The sequence below is a fragment of the Schistocerca nitens genome, chromosome 7 (assembly GCF_023898315.1).
Source record: "Schistocerca nitens isolate TAMUIC-IGC-003100 chromosome 7, iqSchNite1.1, whole genome shotgun sequence".
Classification (NCBI taxonomy): Eukaryota; Metazoa; Arthropoda; class Insecta; order Orthoptera; family Acrididae; genus Schistocerca; species Schistocerca nitens.
Genome location: NC_064620.1, coordinates 59,479,056 through 59,505,128, shown reverse-complemented (window position 1 = coordinate 59,505,128; position 26,073 = coordinate 59,479,056). Strand labels below are relative to the sequence as shown.

At 45.2% G+C, this 26,073-nt stretch overlaps 1 protein-coding gene and 1 pseudogene across 1 annotated transcript in view; one reads left to right on the top strand and one right to left on the bottom strand.

Moving 5' to 3' along the window:
• Positions 1–23,410, bottom strand: part of LOC126195470 (uncharacterized) — a 127,920-nt gene extending 104,510 nt beyond the window's left edge. The window contains exon 1 of the mRNA XM_049934098.1: positions 23,181–23,410. Within this exon, the coding sequence (XP_049790055.1) occupies positions 23,181–23,410 (230 nt within the window). The remainder of the gene's footprint in view (positions 1–23,180) is intronic.
• LOC126195849 (5S ribosomal RNA) lies at positions 4,642–4,759 on the top strand (annotated as a pseudogene).
• Positions 23,411–26,073: the final 2,663 nt, after the last annotated feature.

Below are 26,073 nucleotides of genomic sequence, written 5' to 3'. Positions count from 1 at the left end.
AGTTACACTGTACATCGCGCTTGCTAAAGACGGGAGCCAACCATAAACTAGGAACTATTCGAGAACCTTCCTGTACAGCAGACACGTTCTTAGCTTTAACTCAAAGTATTTGTCCTCATTACCAAGAGTTTCTATTTTTAATTATGTGAGATATCACCATACCGTTTCGAAGTGTGCTGAGAACATTTACACTTGTACCTATTGCTTGAATTCGCATATATTAGCAAATGTACACTCACAGATCGGAAAAGTCTCGGCAGGTACTGCCATGGCTGTTTAGACCTCTTACAATGCAGTGCGTACGTGTCCACTTGCGACGGACGTGAATTCGATTTAAGCGAGTGAGAAGGAGCAGTGAAGAAAACACAGTGGTCCCATTTACGGGGGCGTAGAGTCTCATTACGCATCTGACAATCCTCAATACAGCTTTCCGCAGCTTTCCTAAATCTACATCTATGTATACGCTCCGCAAATCACAGTACATTTCGTGGCAGAGGGTACAACGGGCCCGTCTCATTCGTGCATTGACCGAGAGAAAAAAGTGACAGTCTATATGCCTCTGCACGCACCCTAATGTACTGTGGAGACCATTTATGCATTCATTATATTACTGGACAATGGTGGACTAGTTGTCGACGGTGAATGGAAGTGCACGCAGGCATCGACTGGAGTGAGGGGAATGTCTGGAGCTATCAGAAAATGTAGATTACCGAGAACTCTACGCGGAACAGTAGTCACCTTTCCAGGAGGTATGCAGCCGCTTCCAGCAACACGCAGCCGCCTGGCGTTTCTCGGAACACTTTTAACCGCTGCACGTGATTCAGCCGCTCCGCCTGCAGCGCTTTTCAAGTTGCCGCATTATTTTTACAGCGGAATGACAGCCTTCAAGTGTAAGTAGGCTGTTTAGGTTTTCTTATTGGTAACGCCACGTAGCGCTCTGTATGAAAATCACTGGCTGCGATGTGTGCAGTCTGTGGCTAGTTTGCATTGTTGTCCGCCATTGTAGTGTTGGGCTGTTGGCTGTTAACAGCGCGTAGCGTTGCGCAGTTGGAGGTGAGCCGCCAGCAGTGGTGGATGTGGGGAAGTGAGATGGCGGATTTTTGAGAGCGGATGATCTGGACGTGTGTCCATCAGAAACAGTACATTTGTAAGAATGGATGTCATGAACTGCTATATATATTATGATTTTTGAACACTATTAAGGTAAATACATTGTTTGTTCTCTATCAAAATCTTTCATTTGCTAACTATGCCTATCAGTAGTTAGTGACTTCAGTAGTTTGAATCTTTTATTTAGCTGGCAGTAGTGACGCTCGCTGTATTGCAGTAGTTCGAGTAACGAAGATTTTTGTAAGGTAAGTGATTTGTGAAAGGCATAGGTTAATGTTAGTCAGGGCCATTCTTTTGTAGGGATTATTGAAAGTCAGATTGCGTTGCGCTAAAAAATATTGTGTGTTAGTTTAGTGTTGATCAGAATAGGTAAAGAGCGAAATCTCTGAGTACGTTCAGTTTTACTCAGCTGTTTGAAAATCAAATAATGTAAGAGATTTATCAGCACAGTAATTCAATAATTTCTCTAAGGGGACGTTTCATACAAGTACGACTAGTCGTTTTACAGAAGGCTCTGACGTTGTTGTAACAAGCCCAACAACAGCCTTTACACTGATGAAAATCCATGCTGTTAAGAGCTTCTCACTTCATGGCCTATACAGGGTGGTCCATTGATAGTTACCGGGCCAAATATCTCACGAAATAAGCATCAAATGAAAAAACTACAAAGAACGAAACTCGTCCAGCTTGAAGGGGAAAAGCAGATGGCGCTGTGGCTGGCCCGATGGATGGTGCTGCCATAGGTGAAACTGATATCTACAGCGTTTTTTTTAAATAGGAACCACTTTTTTCGCTTTGTGATAGATGGCGCTGTAATACTCACAAATGTATAAGTACGTGGTATCAAGTAACATTCCGAAAATGCGGACGGTATTTGCTTCGTGACACATTACCCGTGTTAAAATGGACCATTTACCAATTGCGGAAAAGGTCGATATCGTGTTGATGTATGGCTAATGTGATCAAAATGCGCAACGGGCGTGTGCTATGTATGTTGCTCGGTATCCTGGACGACATCATCCAGGTGTCCGGACCGTTCGCCGGATAGTTACGCCACATGTGAAACGTCAACCACGACCTGCAACAAATGATGATGCCCAAGTAGGTGTTTTAGCTGTTGTCGCGGCTAATCCGCACATCATATCAGCAGACAAATTGAGCGAGAATCGGGAATCTCAAAAAACGTCGGTGTTGAGAATGCTACATCAACATCGAATGCACCCGCACCACATTTCTATGCACCAGGAACTGCATGGCGACGACTTTGAACGTCGTGTACAGTTCTGCCACTGGGCACAAGAGAAATTATGGGACGATGACAGATTTTTTGCACGCGTTCTGTTTAGCGACGAAGCGTCATTCACCAACAGAATGGCGATGTACTTCCAACATGATGGTTGTCCGGCACATAGCTCGTGCGGTTGAAGCGGTATTAAATAGCATATTTCATGACAGGTGGATTGGTCGTCGAAGCACCATACCATGGCCCGCACGTTCACAGGATCTGACGTCCCCGGATTTCTTTCTGTGGGGAAAGTTGAAGGATATTTGGTATCGTGACACACCGACAACGCCTGACAACACGCTTCAGCGCATTGTGAATGCGTGTGCGAACATTACGGAATGCAAACTACTCGCTGTTGAGAGGAATGTCGTTACACGTATTGCCAAATGCATTGAGGTTGACAGATATCATTTTGAGCATTTATTGCATTAATGTTGTATTTACAGGTAATCACGCTATAACAGCATGCGTTCAGGAATGAAAAGTTCACAAAAGAACATGTATCACATTGGAACAACCGAAATAAAATGTTCAAACGTACCTACGTTTTGTATTTTAATTTAAAAAACCTACCAGTTACCAACTGTTCGTCTAAAATTGTGAGCCATATGTTTGTGACTATTACAGCACCATCTATCACAAAGCGAAAAAAGTGGTCCAACTAAAACATTCATATTTCTTTACGTACTACACGAATATGTAATAAAAAATGAGGTTTCCTATTTAAAAAAACGCAGTTGATATCCGTTTGACTTATGGCAGCGCCATCTAGCGGGCCAATCATAGCGCCATCTGCTTTCCCCCTTCAAGCTAGGCAAGTTTCGTACTTTGTAGTTTCTTCGTTTGACGCTTATTTCTTGAGAAGTTTGGCCCGGTCACGACCAATGGACCACCCTGTATACAGCTTCCCTCAGATCTTACGGAACAAAATTCTAAGTGCCAAAACTTGTAAGATTCTTCCAAGTTTAGAATACGTTCTGCTGGTGAAATATGGTGAAGAGTGAGAATTCGAGACTTACTGGTCTTTTTGATGTCCCTTAGGAGAACCGTTTTATTAAGAGTTCTTCGAAATATATCTGGCATACGCCACAAATCCGAGAAGTGTCTCTCTTGGACAAGAGTTGAGCTTTATTATCGTTGTAATCGACTGTGTAACCCATGACTGAATGTCCACAGAGGTGGGTCTCAGTAACTCTTTGTGTATCATGTCATTAATTTAAAGTAAAACAACTCAACCTAGTGCGTAGTTATTTTTGTAACTGTACAAGCATCCATTTGCTTACAAGTCAACATGGCTAAGATATTGCCAAGCTGAGATTCCAATGAAACATTATGCAACAGACGGCGACATCAAATACACACACATCTGATTCGTGAGAGAGCTTAGCGACATTGCTCATTTTCTCTGAAGTGGGACTATTGCAAAAACAGCACTATCTGCTTAGTTATTTATGACTCAAAATGTATGTTAAATAACACTGTCGTTGGCTGAGTACCAGATTCAAAAATAAGTAAACAAACGCCATTCCTCGTATTGTGGAATGGCTATATGTAATGTTCGAAGTTCTGACTTGTGAGTGTGGTTTAGAAAGGCATGTACATTGTTTCTTTGTGTATTTCTACAACAGGTGACAATGCAGATAAAAACTGGTACCATGAAAATAGCTAGGGCAAGCTACAGAATAATGAAGAGATGGTTTTACAGTACCAAACATTCTTGAGAATAAGGTTTAAGTACTCACTGATGGCAAAAAAGGGGCTGAAACATGCTTGGGCACTAAAAACGAATAATTGCTTGCATAATCGACGGACCCGCATTCTCGTAATTTAATGTACAAACGTGGCTGCTGTTAGAGCTTCAAAACCAAATGATGGTGACAGTTTTCTATAACATGAATGATTAAAACTATTAAATACTACTATTTACGATTTTTCATTTAGATAACTGTACTTTGAAAGGCATACTTGAGGATAAAAAGGAACAGGTGGCACAATAAAGTGACTAATAGTCCTTTGAAGACAATACTGTTCGTGTATTTAACATCCACCCGACAGCGAAGCTGTTTGGAGAAGAAATGAATATGCAGTCAAGTCGTGTTAATGGTGGCCTCATCAGAGACGAACCACATGCTCCGGCGCGTTTGGAGAAGGATGTGGGGCGAATAGCTTTGATTTCGATCTACGAAATATCCCACCATTCGCCTTTAGTTTTCTGGGAAAATCAAGGAGAGCTAAAATCCTAATAAGGCGACGGCCTTGCCGCAGTGGATACACCGGTTCCCGTCAGATCACCGAAGTTAAGCGCTGTCGGGCGTGGCCGGCACTTGGATGGGTGACCATCCGGACTGCCATGCGCTGTTGCCATTTTTCGGGGTGCACTCAGCCTCGTGATACCAATTGAGGAGCTACTCGACCGAATAGTAGCGGCTCCGGTCAAAGAAAAGCATCATAACGACCGGGAGAGCGGTGTGCTGACCACACACCCCTCCTATCCGCATCCTCAGCTCAGGATGACACGGCGGTCGGATGGTCCGGGTGGGCAACATGTGGCCTGAAGACGGAGTGCTTTAAAATCCTAATAACCAGACGCCGATTTGAATCATGTTCATTGCGAGTACGAACCCGGCGCCATAATCATTAGTCTAAATTCCCCATTCTTCACATGTTCGAGCCAGTGCTCGGTCCCTAACGAGATTTAGTCCCTAATCTTTCTTTCCTCCTTCCTCCATTACATACCAGGTGTTGCGTACATAGTTCCGCGTAGTCAGCGCGTACACAACTTTCCCACTAGAGCGCGCCCCGCTAAGCACAACAGCGCAGGCGCAGCGCTCGTCCGTCTCCGCACTACGAGATGGCGCTGTCTTAGAGACGGACCAAATTCTGCTTCCGCCGATCCGCATATTAATATGTAACGCAGCCAATGATATTGCTGCTAACGTAGAACCTTTTCTCCTCGCGGATCAGACTCGCGCAGTGATACCTGAACGCTCGAGGTATTACAACGAGTGTACAGACCTCCGATTAGTCAGTCTGCATTAGTTTGCATCTGTCTGTACCAGTCTATAGTCAAGTTTCAGTCTGTGCCTAATAAGATTACAATATTCCTGTACACAGCCATGAAGATAAAGGAATAGACACTTTGTCAAGTATCAGAGATATGTGAGAATAAGATTAACGTATCAAGACCAAAGTAACTTAAGATTGTCAATTGTAAATTGCATCCAGAATCAAGTTACGTAATATCTATGATTTTTACTATTTTAATAAATGTGTAAAAAAATTAATCAAGTTCTGTTTAAAGTTGATCACCGTCAATCCGCTACTCTAAGCGTGCAAGTGGCATTTCTATCGTCTGACCCAACGGCAGAAGATAAACACGCCACGATAAGACCACGAGACATACTGCTGACACTCGCCTACTTCGCTAGAGCGACAAGTCAAATAATCTGATGGTGTGTGTACCGAAGGTCTTACAGTACGCACACCACACCAGGCATAAGGGGCCAGACGAGGATAATGACTTATTACTTTCGCTGCAAGAATAGACAGTACGGAGGTGAAGTTTGGGGCTTATGGTTGCAGTAGATCACCCGCGGAAAGTTCCGCGTAGCTGGGAGCACCTTGGTCCGATGACGGCCGCAGAGCCGGCTGCTGCGCGTGAGCGTGCAGCGCGGCGGAGCGCAAGGCGCATGCGCGGATCGACTGCTCTGCGCTGTGACGTCACTGCGGTCGCAGTTCGGGGAACTGGCCTGCAGGTGTCCGCGCCGACGACCCCTCGGCATGGCGTGGCATCGCAGGACCGGCGCTGTGCTGATCACCTCCCAGAACACACCACTACTAAGGTTTTCTCGAACAGACTGACTGACGACACATTTTCGTGCTGTGTACGGTGTTGACGATTCTCAGTAGTTCGACCGCTTATCTCGTCGTTTCCTTCCGAATGAGGCGCTGCTGTGGTATAACAGTGGACCCGGTATTTTTTGAGGGGCGGAGGTTCAGACCGCGTCCGTCATGCTATCCCTACCTAGTTTATCCGTTATTTCACTAAATCGCTTACGGCGAATGCTGGGATGGTTCCTTTCCCAGTCGATGCTTGTGTTCCGTGTTCTGACAGCGCTTACATCGAGTGTCGAAAATACTGACACCACACCTGTGCCTATGTTATCATTCAGCTTGATACATCAACACTATATTACGTCCAAATATTTGACCTTTTGTTGTAACAAACTACCGCGAGTCGCTAAAAGATTTATTATTATTGTTATTATTATTATTATCATTATTGTTGACTGGAATACTCTCTTTCAAATTCTGAAGGTGGCAGGGGTAAAATACAGGGAGCGGAAGGCTATTTACAACTTGTACAGAAACCAGATGGCAGTTATAAGAGTCGAGGACATGAAAGGGAAGCAGTGATTGGGAAGGGAGTGAGACAAGATTGTAGCCTCTCCCTGATGTATATTGAGTAAGCAGTAAAGGAAACAAAAGAAAAATTCGGAGTAGGTATTAAAATCCATGGAGAAGAAAAAAAAAACACTCTGAGGTTCGCCGATGACATTGTAATTGTGTCAGAGACAGCAAAGGACTTGGAAGATCAGTTGAACGGAATGGACAGTTTCCTGAAAGGAGGATATAAGATGAACATCAACAAAAGCAAAACGAGGATAATGGAATGTAGTCGAATTAAGTCGGGTGATGCTGAGGGAATTAGATTAGGAAATGAGACACTTAAAGTAGTAAAGGAGTTTTGCTATTTGGGGAGCAAAATAATTGATGATGGTCGAAGTAGAGAGGATATAAAATGTAGACTGGCAATGGCAAGGAAAGCGTTTTTGAAGAAGAGAAATTTGTTAACATCGAGTGTAGATTTAAGTGTCAGGAACTCGTTCTGAAAGTATTTGTATGGAGTGTAGCCATATATGGAAGTGAAACATGGACGATAAATAGTGTGGACAAGAAGAGAATAGAAGCTTTCGAAATGTGGTGCTACAGAAGAATGCTGAAGATTAGATGGGTACATCACATAACTGATGAGGAGCCATTGAATAGAATTGGGGAGAAGAGGAGTTTGTGGCACTACTTGACTAGAAGAAGGGATCAGTTGGTAGGGCATATTCTGAGGCATCGAGGGATCACCAATTTGGTATTGTAGGGGAGCGTGGAGGGTAAAAATCGTAGAGGGAGACCAAGAGATGAATACACTAAGCAGATTCAGAAGGATGTAGGTTGCAGTAGGTACTTTAAGATGAAAAACCTTGCACAGGATAGAGTAGCATGGAGAGCTGCATCAAACCAGTCTCAGGACTGAAGAGCACAACACCAACAACATTGTTATTCTACGATTATCTGGTAGAATCGTCACACAGTAACTGCACCATCTGCGAAGAGTATGAAGTTGCAACTAATACTATGTGTTAATGCCTAACATCCCAGTAAGGTCCTACTATACTTCCCTGGGCATACGAAGTATGTGTGTAGATAACTCGGCACGCATAACAATGTGCTGCATGCTGCCAGTCAAGAAATTTACAATGCAGTAGCAAACCTGGTTTGATAGCCAGTATGACGTATTTTCTTCAGAGGTAGTCGATCTAGTACTACGTGTAAAGACTTTCGAAAGTCTACAAAGATCAAATGAATCGCTCCTAGCACTGAGGATTTCATGTTGATGGGTGTGAGTTGTGTTTTAGTGATAGACGTTTTGTGAGCCCATGCTGATTCCTAATAAGATGGGTAGACCTAGTAGATCATCAGGTTTTAAAGCTACAAATGGATTTCATTGATAGTATAGGATGATAGTACTTTGGACCGGATCAACTACTTGTTCTCATGTGCCCTCCGGACTCGGGCATAGTTATTCCCACGATAAGGAAATGATAGTGCCGTGGTTCCAAAATACTTCTCTGCTTTTAGAGTTGTGTGCGAAAAGCTCGCACTGTGGTAGTTCCAGTATGTCACGGTCCAGTGTTGCGAGAGATTTGCCTTACTTTGCCTCTCGGCGTCTACGAAAATACTTGAGCAGGTCTTAGGAGCAAAGTGCCGAAGTGATTAAGACAAAAGCCCATACTCTTGAGGACGGCAGTTCCACTTCCGGTCCAGACTTGTGCCAAGATGTCTCCTTTAAAAACGATTCAGCCAAATTTCTTCTCCTAGCTTCGCCAATCCGTCCTCGTCGTTGCCCACAGTCTTAGTTACTGCGTCCCAGCAGATCTGTCGTCGCTCTTGTTCCATCAGAATGTATTATCTGTCATTTTATTTTAGTAGCAGCGTTTCCATATTTCGAGGCCGCATAGCTGCAGTATCCTGGAGCATAACAACCTTTTCTCAAAGAATATACTTTCAGAAACGACTTCCTGACAAATCTATACTCGATATTAACAAACTTCTCTTCTTCAGAAACGCTTTCCTTGCCATTGCCAGTCTACATTTTATATCTTCTCTACTTCGACCATCATCAGTTATTTTGCTCCCCAAATAGTAAAACTCCTTCACTACTTAAAGTGTCTCATTTCCTAATCTAATTCACTCAGCATCACCCGACTTATTTCGACTACATTCCATTATCCTCGTTTTGCTTTTGCTGATATTCATCTTATATCCTCCTTTCAAGACACTGTCCATTTCTTTCAACTGCTCTTCCAAGTCCTTTGCTGTCTCTGCCAGAATTACAATGTCATCGGCGAACCTCAAAGTTTTTATTTCTTCTCCATGGATTTTAATACCTACTCCGAACTTTTCTTTCGTTTCCTTTATTGCTTGCTCAATATACAGATTGAATAATATCGGCGGTATGCTACAACCCTGTCTCACTCCCTTCCCAACCACTGCTTCCCTTTCATGCCCCTCGACTCTTATAACTGCCATCTGCTTTTTGTACAAATTGTAAATAGCCTTTCGCTCCCTGTATTTTACCCCTGCCACCTTTAGAATTTGAAAGAGAGTATTCCAGTCAACATCGTCAAAAGCTTTCTCTAAGTCTAGTCTTCCTTCTGAGATAAGTCGTAAGGTCAGTATTGCCTCACGTGTTCCAACATTTCTACGGAATCCAAACTGATCTTCACCGAGGTCGGCTTCTACCAGTTTTTCCATTCGTCTATAAATAATTCGCGTTAGTATTTTGCAGCTGTGACTTATTAAACTGATAGTTCGGTAATTTTCACATCTGTCAACACCTGCTTTCTTTGGGATTGGAATTATTATATTCTTCTTGAAGTCTGAGGGTATTTCGCCTGTCTCGTACACCTTGCTCACCAGATGGTAGAGTTTTGTCAGGACTGGCTCTCCCAAGGCCGTCAATAGTTCTAATGGAATGTTGACTACTCCCGGGGCCTTGTTTCGAGTCAGGTCTTTCAGTGCTGTGTCAAACTCTTCACGCAGTATCGTATCACCCATTTCATCTTCATCTACATCTTCTTCCATTTCCATAATATTGTCCTCAAGTACATCGCCCTTGTATAGACCCTCTACATACTCCTTCCACCATTCTGCTTTCCTTTCTTTGCTTAGAACTGGGTTTCCATCTGACCTCTTGATATTCATGCAAGTGGTTCTCTTTTCTCCAAAGGTCTCTTTAATTTTCCTGTAGGCAGTATCTATCTTTCCGCTAGTGATATGTGCCTCTTTAGTTTACTCTGCTTATTCAATGGGCTGCACTATCCTGTTTTGGCCTCTCTAGCGGTGCGCTACTATGGCACGGAGAGTTCATTGTGTACCAGGACTGCAGAAAGATACATGTAAAAGATCAAAAATTTAATTTCGAGGTGGTGATTAAAATCTTATAACTATCCCTTGTACTGTGCCGTATAGGCAGTATTCCCTCGCTCGCTGCACCAATGGAATAGGACAGACAATCAAAAACGTTGGTTCGAAGTACAATGCTGGCCATGAAAATTGCTACACGATGAAGATGACGTGCTACAGACGCGAAATTTAACCGACAGGAAGAAGATGCTGTAATATGCAAATGGTTAGCTTTTCAGAGCATTCACACAAGGTTGGCGCCGGTGGCGACACCTACAACGTCCTGAATGAGGAAAGTTTCCAATTGATCTCTCATACACAAACAGCAGTCGATCGGCGTTGCCTGGTGAAACGTTGTGATGCCTCGTGTAAGGAGGAGAAATGCGTACCATCAGGTTTCCGACTTTGATAAAGGTCGGATTGTAGCGTATCGCGATTGAGGTTTATCGTATCGCGACATTGCTGCTCGCGTTGGACGAGATCCAATGACTGTTACCAGAATATGGAATCGGTGGGTTCAGGAGGAAAATACGGAACGCCGTGCTGGATCCCAACGGCGTCGTATCATTAGCAGTCGAGATAACAGGCATCTTATCCGCACGGCTGTAACGGATCCTGCAGCCACGTCTCGATCCCTGAGTCAGCAGATGGGGATCTTTGCAAGACAACAACCATCTGCACGAACAGTTCGATGACGTTTGCAGCAGCATGGACTATCAGCTCGGACACCATGGCTGCGGTTACCCTTGACCCTACATCACAGACAGGAGCGCCTGCGATGGTGTACTCGACGACGAACCTGGGTGCACGAATGACAAAACGTCATTTTCTCGGATGAATCCAGGTTCTGTTTACAGCATCATGATGGTCGCATCCGTGTTTGCCGACATCGCGGTGAACGCACATTGGAAGCGTGTATTCGTCATCGCCATACTGGCGTATCACCCGGCGTGATGGTATGGGGTGCCATTGGTTACACGTCTCGGTCACCTCTTGTTCGCATTGACGGCACTTTGAACAGTGGACGTTACATTTCAGATATGTTTCGACCCGTGGCTCTACCCTTCATTCGATCCCTACGAAACCCTACATTTAAGCAGGATAATGCACGACCACATGTTGCAGGTCCTGTACGGGCCTTTCTGGATACAGAAAATGTTCGACTGCTGCCCTGGCCAGCACATTCTCCAGATCTCTCGCCAATTGAAAACGTGTGGTCAATGGTGACCGAGCAACTGCATCGTCACGATACGCCAGTCACTACTCTTGATGTACTATGGTATCGTGTTGAAGCTGCATGGGCAGCTGTACCTGTACACGCCATCCAAGCTCTGTTTGACTCAATGCCAGAGGTGGTTGTTCTGGGTTCTGATTTCTCAGGATCTATGCACCCAAATTGGGTGAAAATGTAATCACATGTCAGTTCCAGAATAATATATTTGTCCAATGAATACCCGTTTATCATCTCCATTTATTCTTGGGGTAGCAATTTTAATGGCCAGTAGTAGTGTACTTACCGCCGTGCACTGTACAATGGCTTGGGTAGAGTGTATGTAGACGTAAGTCGCGTGAGGGGGGTGGAGGGGGTGGGGGACTTGTTGCACCGAGACTCGCGCCCATTGATCTGGCGCGTGATGACGTCAGCGGCGGGCACTTGGCGGACGCGGGCCCACGGGATTGGCGGCGTCGGCACGGCGCCGGCGGCCGCGGGGGTGGTAATGGGACTTGTTGCTCACGCAGGCGCCGCGGCGCGCCCTCACGCCGCCGCGCCATTGGCTGGCCGCGCCGCCGCCGCCCGGGGATTGGATCAATGCAGCGCCCCGGCGGCGGCTTTCATCTCGGCGCCAGGCGGCGCCCTCTCCCTTTGTTGCGGCCGACTACACCACACCTGCCTGCCAGCCCGAGCTTCACCGCCCTTGCCTCTCACACTCCTGTGGCAGCAACGTTGCAAAGTAGAAATTTAGTCGTGGTGGCATAGGATATGGCGTTCCAGGCTGACAAACGAGTTTCTTCAGTCTTTCAATTTGCCGTCTCACTGATTCTTGTTCGTGACAATTATTAGCATTTCTGCTAACATTTCATACAAATGTGAATATTCTTCATTCCGCACTTTCTATGTACACTACTGGACATTACAATTGCTACACCAATGAGAAATGCAGATGATAAACGGGTATCCATTGGACAAATATACTACACTAGAACTGACATGTGATTACATTTTCACGCAATTTGGGTGCATACATTCTGAGAAATCAGTACCCAGAACAACCACCTCTGGCCATAATATCGGCCTTGATACGTCTGGACATTGAGTCAGAGCTAGTATGGCGTGTACAGGTACAGCTGCCCATGCAGATTCAACACGATGCCCCAGTTCATCAAGAGTAGTGATTGACGTATTGTGACGAACCAGTTGCTCGGCCACCATTGTCCAGACGTTTTCAGTTGGTGAGAGGTCTGGAGAATGTGCTGGCCAGGGAAGCAGTCGGACATTTTCTGTATCCGGAAAGGCCCGTACAGGACCTGCAACATGCGGTCGTGCATTATCCTGCTGAAATGTAGGGTCTCGCAGGGATCGAATGAAGGGTTGAGCCACGAGTCGTAACACATCTGAAATGTAACGTCCACTGTTCAAAGTGCCGTCAATGCGAACAATAGGTGACCGAGACGTGTAACCAATGGCACCCCATACCATCACGCCGGTGATATGCCATTATGGCGATGAGCAATACACGCTTCCAATGTGCGTTCACCGCGATGTCGCCAAACACGGATGCGACCACCATGATGCTGTAAACAGAACTTGGATTCATCCGAGAAAATGACGTTTTGCCATTCGTGCACCCAGGTTCGTCGTTGAGTACACAATCGCAGGCGCTCCTGTCTGCGATGCAGCGTCGAGGGTAACCGCAGCCACGGTCTCCGAGCTGATAGTCCATACTGCTGCATACGTCTTCGAACTGTTCGTGCAGATGGTTGTAGTCTTGCAAACGTCCCCATCTGTTGACTCAGGGATCGAGACGTGGCTGCACGATCCGTTACAACCATGCGGATTAGATGCCTGTTATCTCGACTGCTAGTGATGCGACGCCGTTGGGATCCAGCACAGCGTTCCGTATTACCCTCCTGAACCCACCGATTCCATATTCTGCTAATAGTCATTGGATCTCGACCAACGCGAGCAGCAATGTCCCGATACTATAAACCGCAATCGCGATAGGCTACAATTCGACCTTTATCAAAGTCGGAAACGTGGTGGTACGCATTTCCCTCCTTACACGAGGCATCACAACAACGTTTGACCAGGCAACGCCAATCAACTGCTGTTTGTGTATGAGAAATCGGTTGGAAACTTTCCTCATGTCAGCACGTTGTAGTTGTCACCACCGGCGCCAAACTTGCGTGAATGCTCTGAAAAGCTAATCATTTGCATATCACAGCATCTTCTTCCTGTCAATTGAATTTCGCGTCTGTAGCACGTCTTCTTTGTGGCGCAGCAGGTTTAATAGTCAGTAGTGTGTGAAGTGAGCGACATGGACTGTAAATTATAGACACATGTCTGAAACAAGCTGCATAAATATTCAGTCAGACCTTGCGAAGAAACGTAGTATCCGGTGACTGTAGCAGAAATTCCCAATTGGGATAGGTAAACTCATACAAATACGGTCTACGTGACACTTTGTGGGGACATGAATGGAGCAATCACATAGGCCCAGTCGTGGGTAGAGCAGGTAGCAGTCTTCGGTTTATACGTGGAATACGAGGGAAATGCAATCAGTCTACAAAAGAGATTCTTCACAAATAACTTCTGCGACCCATTCGAGAATATAGCCCAAACATGTGTGATACGTACCAGATACGACTAAGAGGGGATATTGTCCTAACCAGATGGTCATCACTCAAGAATGTTCGGACAAACGAGGATTTTCTATGCAGTTTCCACCTCGAGGAAGTGCATATCACCCACATTTTAAGGATTTTCTTTAACGAACGCAGATGGTCACAGGTTTCCCCCCCCCCCACCCCCCCACCCCCCCCACCCACGAGGTGATGGAGCAAGTGGATGGGCAGACTCTTGAAGACAGGCATAAACTGTTCCGAGAATATCTATTACAAAATTTCAAGACCCGGCTTTAAATAACGACTCTAGGAATACACAGCAACCCCATACATATCATTCCCACTGGGATGCCGAGGACAAAATTAGATTAATTACGACAGACATGGAAGCATTTAAACACCTGTTCTTCCTACGTACCGTACGTGAATCGAATGGGGCGCACCCTGTGCTGTGCACCTCACGATGGTTTGCAGAGAATGGAAATGAATGTAGAGAGTAGATATAACTGGAAACAAGCAAAAAATGAATTATGGTAACTGCCTCTCGAAGGCACACCCACACCGCACCAAATGCTGCACATTGTCTGTGTATTGATGTTTGCCCTCCTAATTTGTGGGTTATTTCTGTGACATCCTCTCGGCCAAATGACAAGGCAGTGACCAATCGCGCTACTCCCTGAATGCTCGCAATCTTACCTGCTACGATAATACCTATAGGTAAGAGTCGTAACCTGACAGCCGTCACCCGGAAGTGGTCGGACAAGGGAGGATTTTCTAGGCTATTTCCTCCTCGAGGACGTGAATATCATGCACATTCTAAAGATTTTCTAAAAAGGATTTTCTTTAACTAACGCGAATGCTCTTAGATGTACGGGTGCTGTAACACAATTTCGCTGTAGTGCTTCCGACAGTACTTTGCTACTGACAGCGCCAACACACTGGGGAAAAAATTAGAGGTTAAAGACTAGTTTTCGACGAGCTTGTTAGAGAAATAGCAGCTTTTGTTTGAAAGGATGAGCTAGGAATTAGTCTGTGGCTTTCTCAAAGGAACGCACCACTTTTGCAATATACGAAGGCTGAAGCCTTGAGCAAGTGTTCTCCCATAAACGTAGAAATCTATGTTAAAGCACTTTCCCGAGAATTTAACAGAACTTACTTAGAGCACTTGTCAAAATATGGTAACTTTAATACGTATGACACAAATGCACGACGAATTCGTCGCACAAAACCTATAAACCTATAAACTCGGATTTGTAATAAATCCAAAACTGGTGATTTTTTTTTATTTCAGTAAAAATTTTAAATCATACTTTTGGCTGGTTACTGTTTTAAATTGTTGTTGTTGTTGTGGTCTTCAGTCCAGAGACTGGTTTGATGCAGCTCTCCATGCTACTCTATTCTGCGCAAGCTTCTTCATCTACCAGTACCTACTGCAACCTACATCCTTCTGAATCTGTTTAGTGTATTCATCTCTTGGTCTCCCTCTACGATTTTTACCCTCCACGCTCCCCTACAATACTAAATTGGTGATCCCTTGATGCCTCAGAATACGCCCTACCAACTGATCCCTTCTTCTAGTCAAGTTGTGCCACAAATTTCTCTTCTCTCCAACTCTATTTAATACCTCCTCATTAGTTATGTGATCTACCCATCTAATCTTCAGCATTCTTCTGTAGCACCACATTGCGAAAGCTTCTCTTCTCTTCTTGCCTAAACTATTTATCGTTCACGTTTCAGTTCCGTACATGGCTACACTCCATACAAATACTTTCAGAAACGACTTCCTGGCACTTAAATCTGTACTCGATGTCAACAAATTTCTCTTCTTCAGAAACGCTTTCCTTGCCATTGCCAGTCTACATTTTATATCCTCTCTGCTTCGACCATCATCAGTTATTTTGCTTGCCAAATAGCAAAACTCATTTACTACATTATGCCTCTCATTTCTAATCTAATTCCCGCAGCATCACCCGATTTAATTCAACTACATTCCATTATCCTCGTTTTGCTTTTGTTGATATTCATCTTATATCCTCCTTTCAAGACACTGTCCATTCCGTTCAACTGCTCTTCCAGGTCATTTGCTATCTCTGTCAGAATTACAATATCATCGGCGAACCTCAAAGTTTTTATTTCTTCTCCATGGATTTTAATACCTACTCCGAATTTTTCTTTTGTTTCCTTTACTGCTTGCTGAATATCAGATTGAATAACTTCGGGGAGAGGCTGCAACCCTGTCTCACTCCCTCACCCACCACTGGTTCCCTTTCATGCCCCTCGACTCTTATAACTGCCATCTGGTTTCTGTACAAATTGTAAATAGCCTTTCGCTCCCTGTATTTTACCCCTGCCACCTTCAGAATTTGGAAGAGAGTAATCCAGTCAACATTGTCAAATGCTTTCTCTAAGTCTATAAATGCTAGATACGTAGGTTTGCCTTTCCTTAATCTATTTTCTAAGATAAGTCGTAGGGTCAGAACTGCCTCAGCTGTTCCAACATTTCTACGGAATCCAAACTGATCTTCCCCGAGGTCGGCTTCTACCAGTTTTTCCATTCGTCTGTAAAGAATTCGTGTTAGGAATTTGCAACCGTAGCTTATTAAACTGATAGTTCGGTAATTTTCACATGTGTCGACACCTGCTTTCTTTGGGATTTTAAATTATAATTTTAAATTATAAACCGTATAATTGGTCGAGAAATTTGAAAATTGGGTACGTAAAAATGTAAACGCCTTTGTGGGCGAAGGTCATGACCCCCCCCCACCCCCCCGCACACACACCCCTCTTGCATCCTCGCTTCCGAATGAAAGAGTAAAGGGTGAAATGGAAGTTATACAAGAAGTGCCTTCCGCCACGAACCGTAAGTAGGAAGAAAAGTTTGGATGTAGTCAGTATACACGAGCTGGAGGTAGTAGTCTCAGACGGCAGCTGAGCTCGGCTCCCCGGCCTCTCAGCCATTAGCGTGGCCGTCTGTCCCTGATGGCGTTGTCATTAGCGGGTGGCGGCGCGCCGACCAGCCAACGGCGCCCGGGGGACGCGGCCGCCCCTGACGGAGGGCTCGGCGGCACGCAGCGCCTGCAGCGCGCGGCTTCGCTACCCGCCGCACACGCGCACTTCGCCCCAGGAAGGCCCCACTTCTGCAGTCGCATTTCCGTCCCAGTCATCAGTTGTTCTGCGCGCCGTTTCGTCATTGTGGCAGCTGGGGACTGTGTGCTGGGCGCAGTTTCCGTGGGGGGGGGGGGGGGGGGCAGTTTTGTGACTGGCGGAAAAACTAAAAACGAAAGAGAGTGAAAGAAAAACGAAAGAAGGGAGAAGAAGAAGAAGAAGGGAATGGATCAGGGGCTACTAAAATGGTAAGGGGCAGCGATGTATGAAAGTGACAGGGAGATTCGGGCAGAACTGCGCTGAGCAATAGTTCTCTTAGATATACCTGTCCCTGGTACAGGGAGAGAGAGATCTTTTTTTTTCTGGCTTCTAGCTTAAACCACTCTCGTTATGCCAGATGAGCCATCGAAAGCATGAAGAGAGTATTTTGCGGGTTTTTTTTTACGGATTTTCATTCATCGGCAATGAAAATATCAAAAAAGGATCCCGATATTGTTGCAAGCAATGCAACTTCCGAAATTTTTTAAATGATTTTTTGAAGCCTTTAGTGCCATTTTCTTTATTTGCTGTACGGTTGTACAATTTCGGCCTTAGCCCATTTTCAAGTATCGAAAACGGAAGTTTCATACATTGGATATATTAGTGACACTTGTGATTTTGACGTAGGAACGAGTCGTATCTGTAAATACACTAGGCGCGCTCAAAGATCAGCCAGACAGAGTATTAAATGAGCAAAAAGACCTACGAAATGGGAAATTCCTAGACAACTTTCTAGCAGTTCGAGGGCGAAGCGTTACAGAAGCATACATGTAAAATTATCGCCACACTCATTAATAAATATGACAGTAATGCTAAACATCAAGCAACCATAAAGCAGTTTTTACTAGACTCTCATGGTTCTCAATACCATCTCATTAGAATACTGTGATAAATGTGATATTTAAGATCTTTATACCAACTATTCAAAAATGACGTGTTCCTACAATAACAGAACAAATATTTACAAAAATGACGTGTTCCTACAATAACAGAACAAATATTTACAAGTTATTTTAAAGAAATTACGTAGTCATATTTACACCAATGATGAACGATAATTAAATATAACTGAGAACAAAATCATATGCAGGTTAAGTAGCAAAATTCTGTAAAATAATTATAATCTTCCTAGTGTTAAGTACGTTATATACTGTATAAGAGCTTTGCAACAACTGCTCGAAAGTAACGTGCTCCTAAAATAGCGTGAACACCTCGAACTAATCTATGAGCATGATATGATGTCATAGGACGTATATGACATAATCTGTTACCAAAAAATCACCCCTAAAGTAAGTTATAATGCGCCTAGTATATCTACAGATACGACTTGTTCCTACATCAAAATCACAAGTGTCACTAAAGTGTCCAATGTATGAAACTTCCGTTTTAGATACTTGAAAATGACATAAGGCCGAAATTGTACAATCGTACAGGAAATAAAGAAAATGGCAGCTGAAGGCTTCAAGAAATCATTCAAAAAATTCATAACAGCTGCGTACCCTATCGCACTGAAAATTCGAATTGTTTGTAGTTACACGATTTGAATCGTCCAATGCTAGAAAAAGTATTATTGAAATGCGTATCTTAAAATTCATTGAAAAGCATTGAACTCAATAAACGAATAAACAGGCTAAACAACGTAGGGGTATAAACAAAAAAATGGGGATAAATCGGCAGGAGAGAGCGGGAGGGGATGCGAGTGGGGTGCAACGTGGAAGTTCTCCCCTGGGCGAAAATTATACTAGTTTGACCACGGTCCGTGGCAGAAATTTTCCACATACAAAATACTTAGGAGTTTCCATACGGAGCGATTTGAAATGGAACGACCACATAAAAATAATTGCGAATAAGGCAGATGCCAGACTTTGATCGGTTGTAAGAATCCTTAGCAAATGTACTCCACCAACAAAGGAACTAGCTTACAAAATACTCGTTGCACCAGGATTTGAATATTGCTCGTCAGTATGGGACTGATAGAGGAAATAGAGAGACGCAGAAAAAAAAACTTCCCAGCATCCGTTTCTGAGTGGCTAGGGACTGAGTGGCTAGGAAAACATTAACAAGTGAATAACCAGACGGACGTTTGAATCAAGGCCGTATCGAAGCGAGTATCGACGGGACATCATACCAAAACCTTTGGTCGTGATCTCATAGTGTTGTTTATGATTATGCTACCATTCGAAATTGAAAAGCGACTAACGCTGATTAATATTAGCGTTGAAACTTTGCGCAAAGATCCCTGAAAACGAGTTAAAATTGATTGGCAAGGCAGTCGGTGACGGCTATTAAGGTGTATACACCGCCAAGTGCCAGTCTTCGTATCAAGTTTTTCGACGTTTTACTCCTTTGCACTGCAGAACTAGCAGGAAATGTGTCGTGTGTGGGTAGTTTATTTCTGCTTCAATATTCCTTGCCTCGTCCCCCAACCCCCCTCCGGGGATATATATATATATATATATATATATAAAAATGAGAAGAAGTTAGACGTAATACTTGCATACGGTGACTGTCCAAGAAATACTGTACAAAGAAATACAGTACAACGTTATAGAGATCGATATTGTGATCATCGGTGCCTAACGAGCGAAGCACTAGCAGAAATTACTAACGAGCAGCGTGAACGCCAGAGGGTGAGGACGGAGATTGCACCTGATCACATTTTTCTGCTACGCAACAGGCCATGAGTAAGTCGAAGCAATAGGAGTAGTAAAATACCTGTAAGTAACGTAACAGGGGACGACCACATAAAATTAATTATACGAAGAGCAGAAACTAGGCTGAGGTTCGCCGGGAAAAACCCAAGGAAATGTAACTCATCCAAGGAAGAAGCCGCTTGCAAAATACTCGATTCATAAACACTGTTTGTCAGACTACAACCTTTATCAGGTAGTATTAAAGGATGTACAGAAGATCCAAAGAGAAGTGACGCGCTTTAGTCACGTTTCCCGAAAGTAAGCGCAAGAATGTTACGGAGTTGCTAAAACATGCTGCAAGTGAGGTGTTAGGCATCACAGAGAGATTTACTGCTAAAATTTCTAGAGAATACATTCCAAGAAGGGTCATATATGAGGGGTGCAGTCATGAAGCTTTTAAGTTTCACCTGGAAACACAAAGAGAAATTAGGTAATTAATTTTTTGCTTGTTTTCAGTTACGTATATCCAGTCCTGTTACAGCTTGTCCGCAGTACGTTGACGATTTTACTTGTGCTGCCAGGAGCGGAGAAAATTCGCACTAGTTGAGAGATATTCTACATCTACATCCATACTCCGCAAGCCACCTGACAGTGTGTGGCAGAGGGTACCCTGAGTACCTCTATCGGTTCTCCCTTCTATTCCAGTCTCGTATTGTTCGTGGAAACAAAGATTGTCGGTATGCCTCTGCGTGGGCTCTAATCTCTGATTTTATCCTCATGGTCTCTTCGCGAGATATACGTAGGAGGGAGCAATATACTGCATGACTCCTCAGTGAAGGTATGTTCTCGAAACTTCAACAAAAGCCCGTACCGAGTTACTGAGCGTCTCTCCTGCATAGTCTTCCACTGGAGTTTATCTATCATCTCCGTAACGATTTCGCGATTACTACATGATCCTGTAACGAAGCGCGCTGCTCTCCGTTGGATCTTCTGTCTCTTCTATCAAGCCTATCTGGTACGGATCCCACACTGGTGAGCAATATTCAAGCAGTGGGCGAACAAGTGTACTGTAACCTACTTCCTTTGTTTTCGGATTGCATTTCCAACGAATCTCAGTCTCGCATCTGCTTTACCGACGATCAACTTTATATGATCATTCCATTTTAAATCACTCCTAATGCGCACTCCCACATAATTTATGGAATTAACTGCTTCCAGTTGCTGGCTTGCTATATTGTAGCTCAATGAGGAAGGATATTCATTTGTCTCAGAGCGCTGCCAACGTTAAGTTGCCCCAGGACTCGAAGTATTACTGTATACATTTTAGGGGTAATGGTGCCAGCACTGCGGGAAGCAGCCGACGCTGCCTTCCCCTCACCGCTGCTCTGCCATTGACAGTCATTTAGGGGGCAAGGTACACCTCCTGCTATTGCCAACAGCCACTGTGCGAATTACCGTTGGGAAGCTGTACGCACTGGAAATCTTGTGACACAGTATGGAACCACGCCTCTAGAAGAGAGAAAAGGAAGTGGCACAACCTTGTCGTCAAATTTTCAATGGTACGATGATATGGGGCAAGGGTTTCAATGTTTATATGGACTGCAGAGAAGTACCTGCAAACAACAGAAAATTAATTACGTAAGGTCATTTTTTTAGGTGACAGTTAAAACTTTATGTGACTACCCCTCGTATTACTTGCTCCTGCATGTACCACGCAATATCACCATGGTGGTAAACTCCTGCATGTACCACGCAAAATGACCATGGTGGTAACATCAGAGAATTTTGTGCTCATGATGAAGCTTATATACAGTTTTTGTAGGAAGAAAGTGGGGCTAGTGTGGGGACAGAGGGGTGGAATAAATAGTGGTACCATGAGTTCGCACCACATGTCGTAAGGTTGCTTGCAGAGTATAGGTGTATAGGTGTAGATTTACACTACTGGCCATTAAAATTGCTACACCAAGAAGAAATACAGATGATCAACGGGTATTTATTGGACAAATATATTATACTAGAACTGACATGTGATTACATTTTCACCCAATTTGGGTGCAATACATCCTGAGAAAACAGTACCCAGAACAACCACTTCTGGCCGTAATAACGGCCTTGATACTCCTGGGCATTGAGTCAAACAGAGCTTGGATGGCGTGTACAGGTACAACTGCCCATGAGGCTTCAACAGGATACCACAGTTCATCAAGAGTAGTGACGCGTATTGTGACGAGCCAGTTGCTCGGTCACCATTGACCAGACGTTTTCAATTGGTGAGAGATCTGGAAAAAGTGCTGGCTGGGGCAGCAGTTGAACATTTTCTGTATCCCGAAAGGCCAGTACAGGACCTGCAACATGCGGTCGTGCATTGTCTTGCTGAAATGTAGGGTTTCGCAGAGATTGAATGAAGGTAGAGCGACGGGTCGTAACACATCTGAAATGTAACGTCCACTGTTCAAAGTGCCGTCAGTAGGAACAAGAGGTACCCGCGATGTATAACCAATGGCACGCCATACCATCACGCCGGGTGATACGCCAGTATGGCGATGACGAATACACGCTTCCAATGTGCGTTCACCGCGAAGTCGCCAAACACGGATGCGACCATCATGATGCTGTAAACAGAACATGGATTCATCCGAAAAAATGACGTGTTGCCATTTGTGTACCCAGGTTCGTCGTTGAGTACACCATCGGAGGCGCTCCTGTCTGTGATGTAGCGTCAAGAGTAACCGCAGCCATGGTCTCCGAGCTGATAGTCCAAGCTGCTGCAAACGACGTCGAACTGTTCGTGCAGATGGCTGGTGTCTTGCAAACGTCCCCATCTGTTGACTCAGGGATCGAGACGTGACTGCACGATCCGTTACAGCCATGCGGATGAGATGCGTGTTCTAGTGATACGAGGTCGTTGAGATCCAGCACGGCGTTCCGTATTACCCTCCTGAACCCACCGATTCCATATTCTGCTAACAATCCTTGGATCTCGACCAACGCGAGCAGCAATGTCGCGGTACGATAAATCGCATTCGCGACAGGCTACAATCCGAGCTTTATCAAAATTGGAAACATGATGGTAAGCATTTCTCCTTCTTACACGTGGCATCACAACAACGTTTCACCAGGCAACGCCGGTCAACTGCTGTTTGTGTATGAGAAATCGGTTGGAAACTTTCCTCGTGTCAGCACGTTGTAGGTGTCGCCACCGGCGCCAACCTTGTGTAAATGCTCTGAGAAGCTAATCATTTGCATATCACAGCATCTTCGTCCTGTCGGTTAAATTTCGCGTCTGTAACGCGTTATCTTCGTGGTTTAGAAATTTTAATGGCCAGTAGTGTAGGTATTAACTTCTCCGACCACACGAGCCCTCTTCGTAGCTGCTGTTACGCAATGCAAACTCTTAGCAGTTTCTATGAAGAACTGTGCGTTACACATGTGTGGACGTGGCGCGCGCAGAGTTTTCCCCGGCCGTGCCTGGGACTGCGCTGTCGAGGCGGTCGTGTGGCGCGCAGGTGGAGCCGTCGCCATGGCGACCGGGCGGCGGCTGCAGCGCCCCAGCGCGAATCAATAATCGGCTCCAGAGGTAGGGCGGTGGAGGGGTAGGCGGGGGCGGGGGAGGCAGAGGCAGGTGACCGCGGCCGGGCCGGCGTGCATTAAACATTACCTGCAGGCTGCGGCCTAATGGAGTGGCCGGCACGTGGGCCGTGGCTCGCGCGGAAGGGGAGATAGCGCCATGATTCACGCCGGGCAGCCGATATACTGCCCCTCGTGAGCGCACGGCGGGAGCAGGCGCAGGGCACTGACGTCTTCCTGTCTCGTTCGACGCTGTACCATACAGCCGATTACTAGCATACGGAGTATCTACGCAAATACACTACTGGCCATTAAAATTACTACACCACGAAGATGACGTGCTACAGACGCGAAATTTAACGGACCGGAAGAAGATGCTGTGATATGCAAATGATTAGCTTTTCAGAGCATTCACACAAGGTTGGCGCTGGTGGCGACACCTACAACGTGCTGACACGAGGAAAGTTTCCAACCGATTTCTCATACACAAACAGCAGTTGAACGGCGTTGCCTGGTGAAACGTTGTTGTGATGCCTCGTGTAAGGAGGAGAAATACGTACCATCACGTTTCCGACTTTGATAAAGCTCGGATTGTAGCCTGTCGCGAATGCGATTTATCGTATCGCGACATTGCTGCTCGCGTTGGTCGAGATCCAATGACTGTTGGCAGAATATGGAATCGGTGGGTTCAGGAGGGTAATACGGAACGCCGTGCTGGATCTCAACCGCCTTGTATCACTAGAACACGCATCTTATCCGCATGCCTGTAACGGATCGTGCAGCCACGTCTCGATCCCTGAGTCAACAGATGGGGACATTTGCAAGACAACAACCATCTGCACGAACAGTTCGACGACGTTTGCAGCAGCATGGACTTTCAGCTCGGACACCATGGCTGCGGTTACCCATGACGCTGCATCACTGACAGGAGCGGCTGCGATGGTGTACTCAACGACGAACCTGTGTGCACATATGGCTAAACGTCATTTTTTCGGATGAATCCATGTTCTGTTTACAGCATCGTGATTGTCGCATCCGCGTTAGGCGACATCGCGGTGAACGCTCATTGGAAGCGTGTATTCGTCAGCGTCATACTGACGTATCACCCGGCGGGCCATTGGTTACACGTTTCGGTCGCCTCTTGTTCGCACTGACGGCACTTTGAACAGTGGACGTTACATTTCAGATGTGTTTCGATCCCTGCGAAACCCTACATTTCAGCAGGATAATGCACGACCGCATGTTGCAGGTCCTGTACAGGCCTTTCTGGCTACAGACAATGTTCGACTGCTGCCCTGGCCAGCACAATCTCCAGATCTCTCACCAATTGAAGACGTTTTGTCAATGGTGGCCGAGCACACAATACGCCAGTCACTACTCTTGATGAACTGTGGTATCGTGTTGAAGCTGCATGGGCAGCTGTACCTGTACACGGCATCCAAGCTCTGTTTGACTCAATGCCCACGCGTATCAAGGCCGTTAGAATGGCCAGAGATGGTTGTTCTGGGTACTGATTTCTCAGTATCTATGCACCCAAATCGCGTGGAAATGTAATCACATCTCAGTTCTAGTATAATATATTTGTCCAATGAATACCCGTTCATCATCTGCATTTGTTCTTGGTGTAGCAATTTTAATCGCCAGTACTGTACAAAGAAGTTCTCCTTCTCCATGACAACGCGCACAAAACTTCATTGGACTGTTCTTCCTCATCCGCCCAACAGCTCCGATCTCGCACCCTCCATCTTTTGGCCCTACGAAGGATGCACTCCGGAGGAACCAGTACGTGGATGACGGGGAGGTTATTGATTAAGCAAGACATTGGCTCCGGCGTCGACAAGTGGAGTGGTACCTTGAGGACATAAAGGCCCTCCCAGTAAGACTGAAGGAAGATTACGAGGGACGAGGGACGTTTGGAAAGTCCGTGCAAAGTCCGAGGGATGGCACCACCGGTGCGTATCGAGGTCATGTTTAGTTAGTAGCAAAAAAAAAAAAAAAAAAAAAAAAAAGGTTCGAATGGCTCTGAGCACTATGGGACTCAACTGCTGTGGTCATCAGTCCCCTAGAACTTAGAACTACTTCAACCTAACTAAGCTAAGGACATCACACACATCCATGCCCGAGGCAGGATTCGAACCTGCGACCGCAGCAGTCGCGCGGTTCCGGACTGCGCGCCTAGAACCGCACGGCCACCGCGGACGGCAGTTAGTAGCATCTTTGGAAAGAACGCACACCAAGTTTCAGCCATATTGGTCTATTTCTTTTTGTGTTTGGTATTCGTGTGAATCAAGGGAGTCAAGAGACTGTCAAAAATGGACGAAAAAGAATTTCGTGTGATGATTAAACATTGCTTTATGAAAGGCAAAACGACTCAGGAGACTACAGAGAAGCTTGATAAGCATTACGGTGACTCTGCACCTCCGATTAGAACAGTTTATAAATGGTTTCAAGATTTTCGGAGTGACAATATGGGCACAAGTGATGCTGAACGTTCTGGACGCCGTGTGGCGGTTACGACTCCATAAATCATGGAGAAAATCCATGATATGGTGATGGATGACAGAAGATTTCAGGTGCGTGAGGTTGCTAGTGCTGTGGGCATCTCGAATGAACGGGTACATAATATTTTGCATAAAGAATTGGACATGAGAAAGCTGTCCGCAAGATGGGTTCTGCGATTGCTCAAGCTTGACCAAAAACGGAATCGTGTGAAGTGTTGCAAGGATTATTTGCAGCTGTTCAGGAAGAATC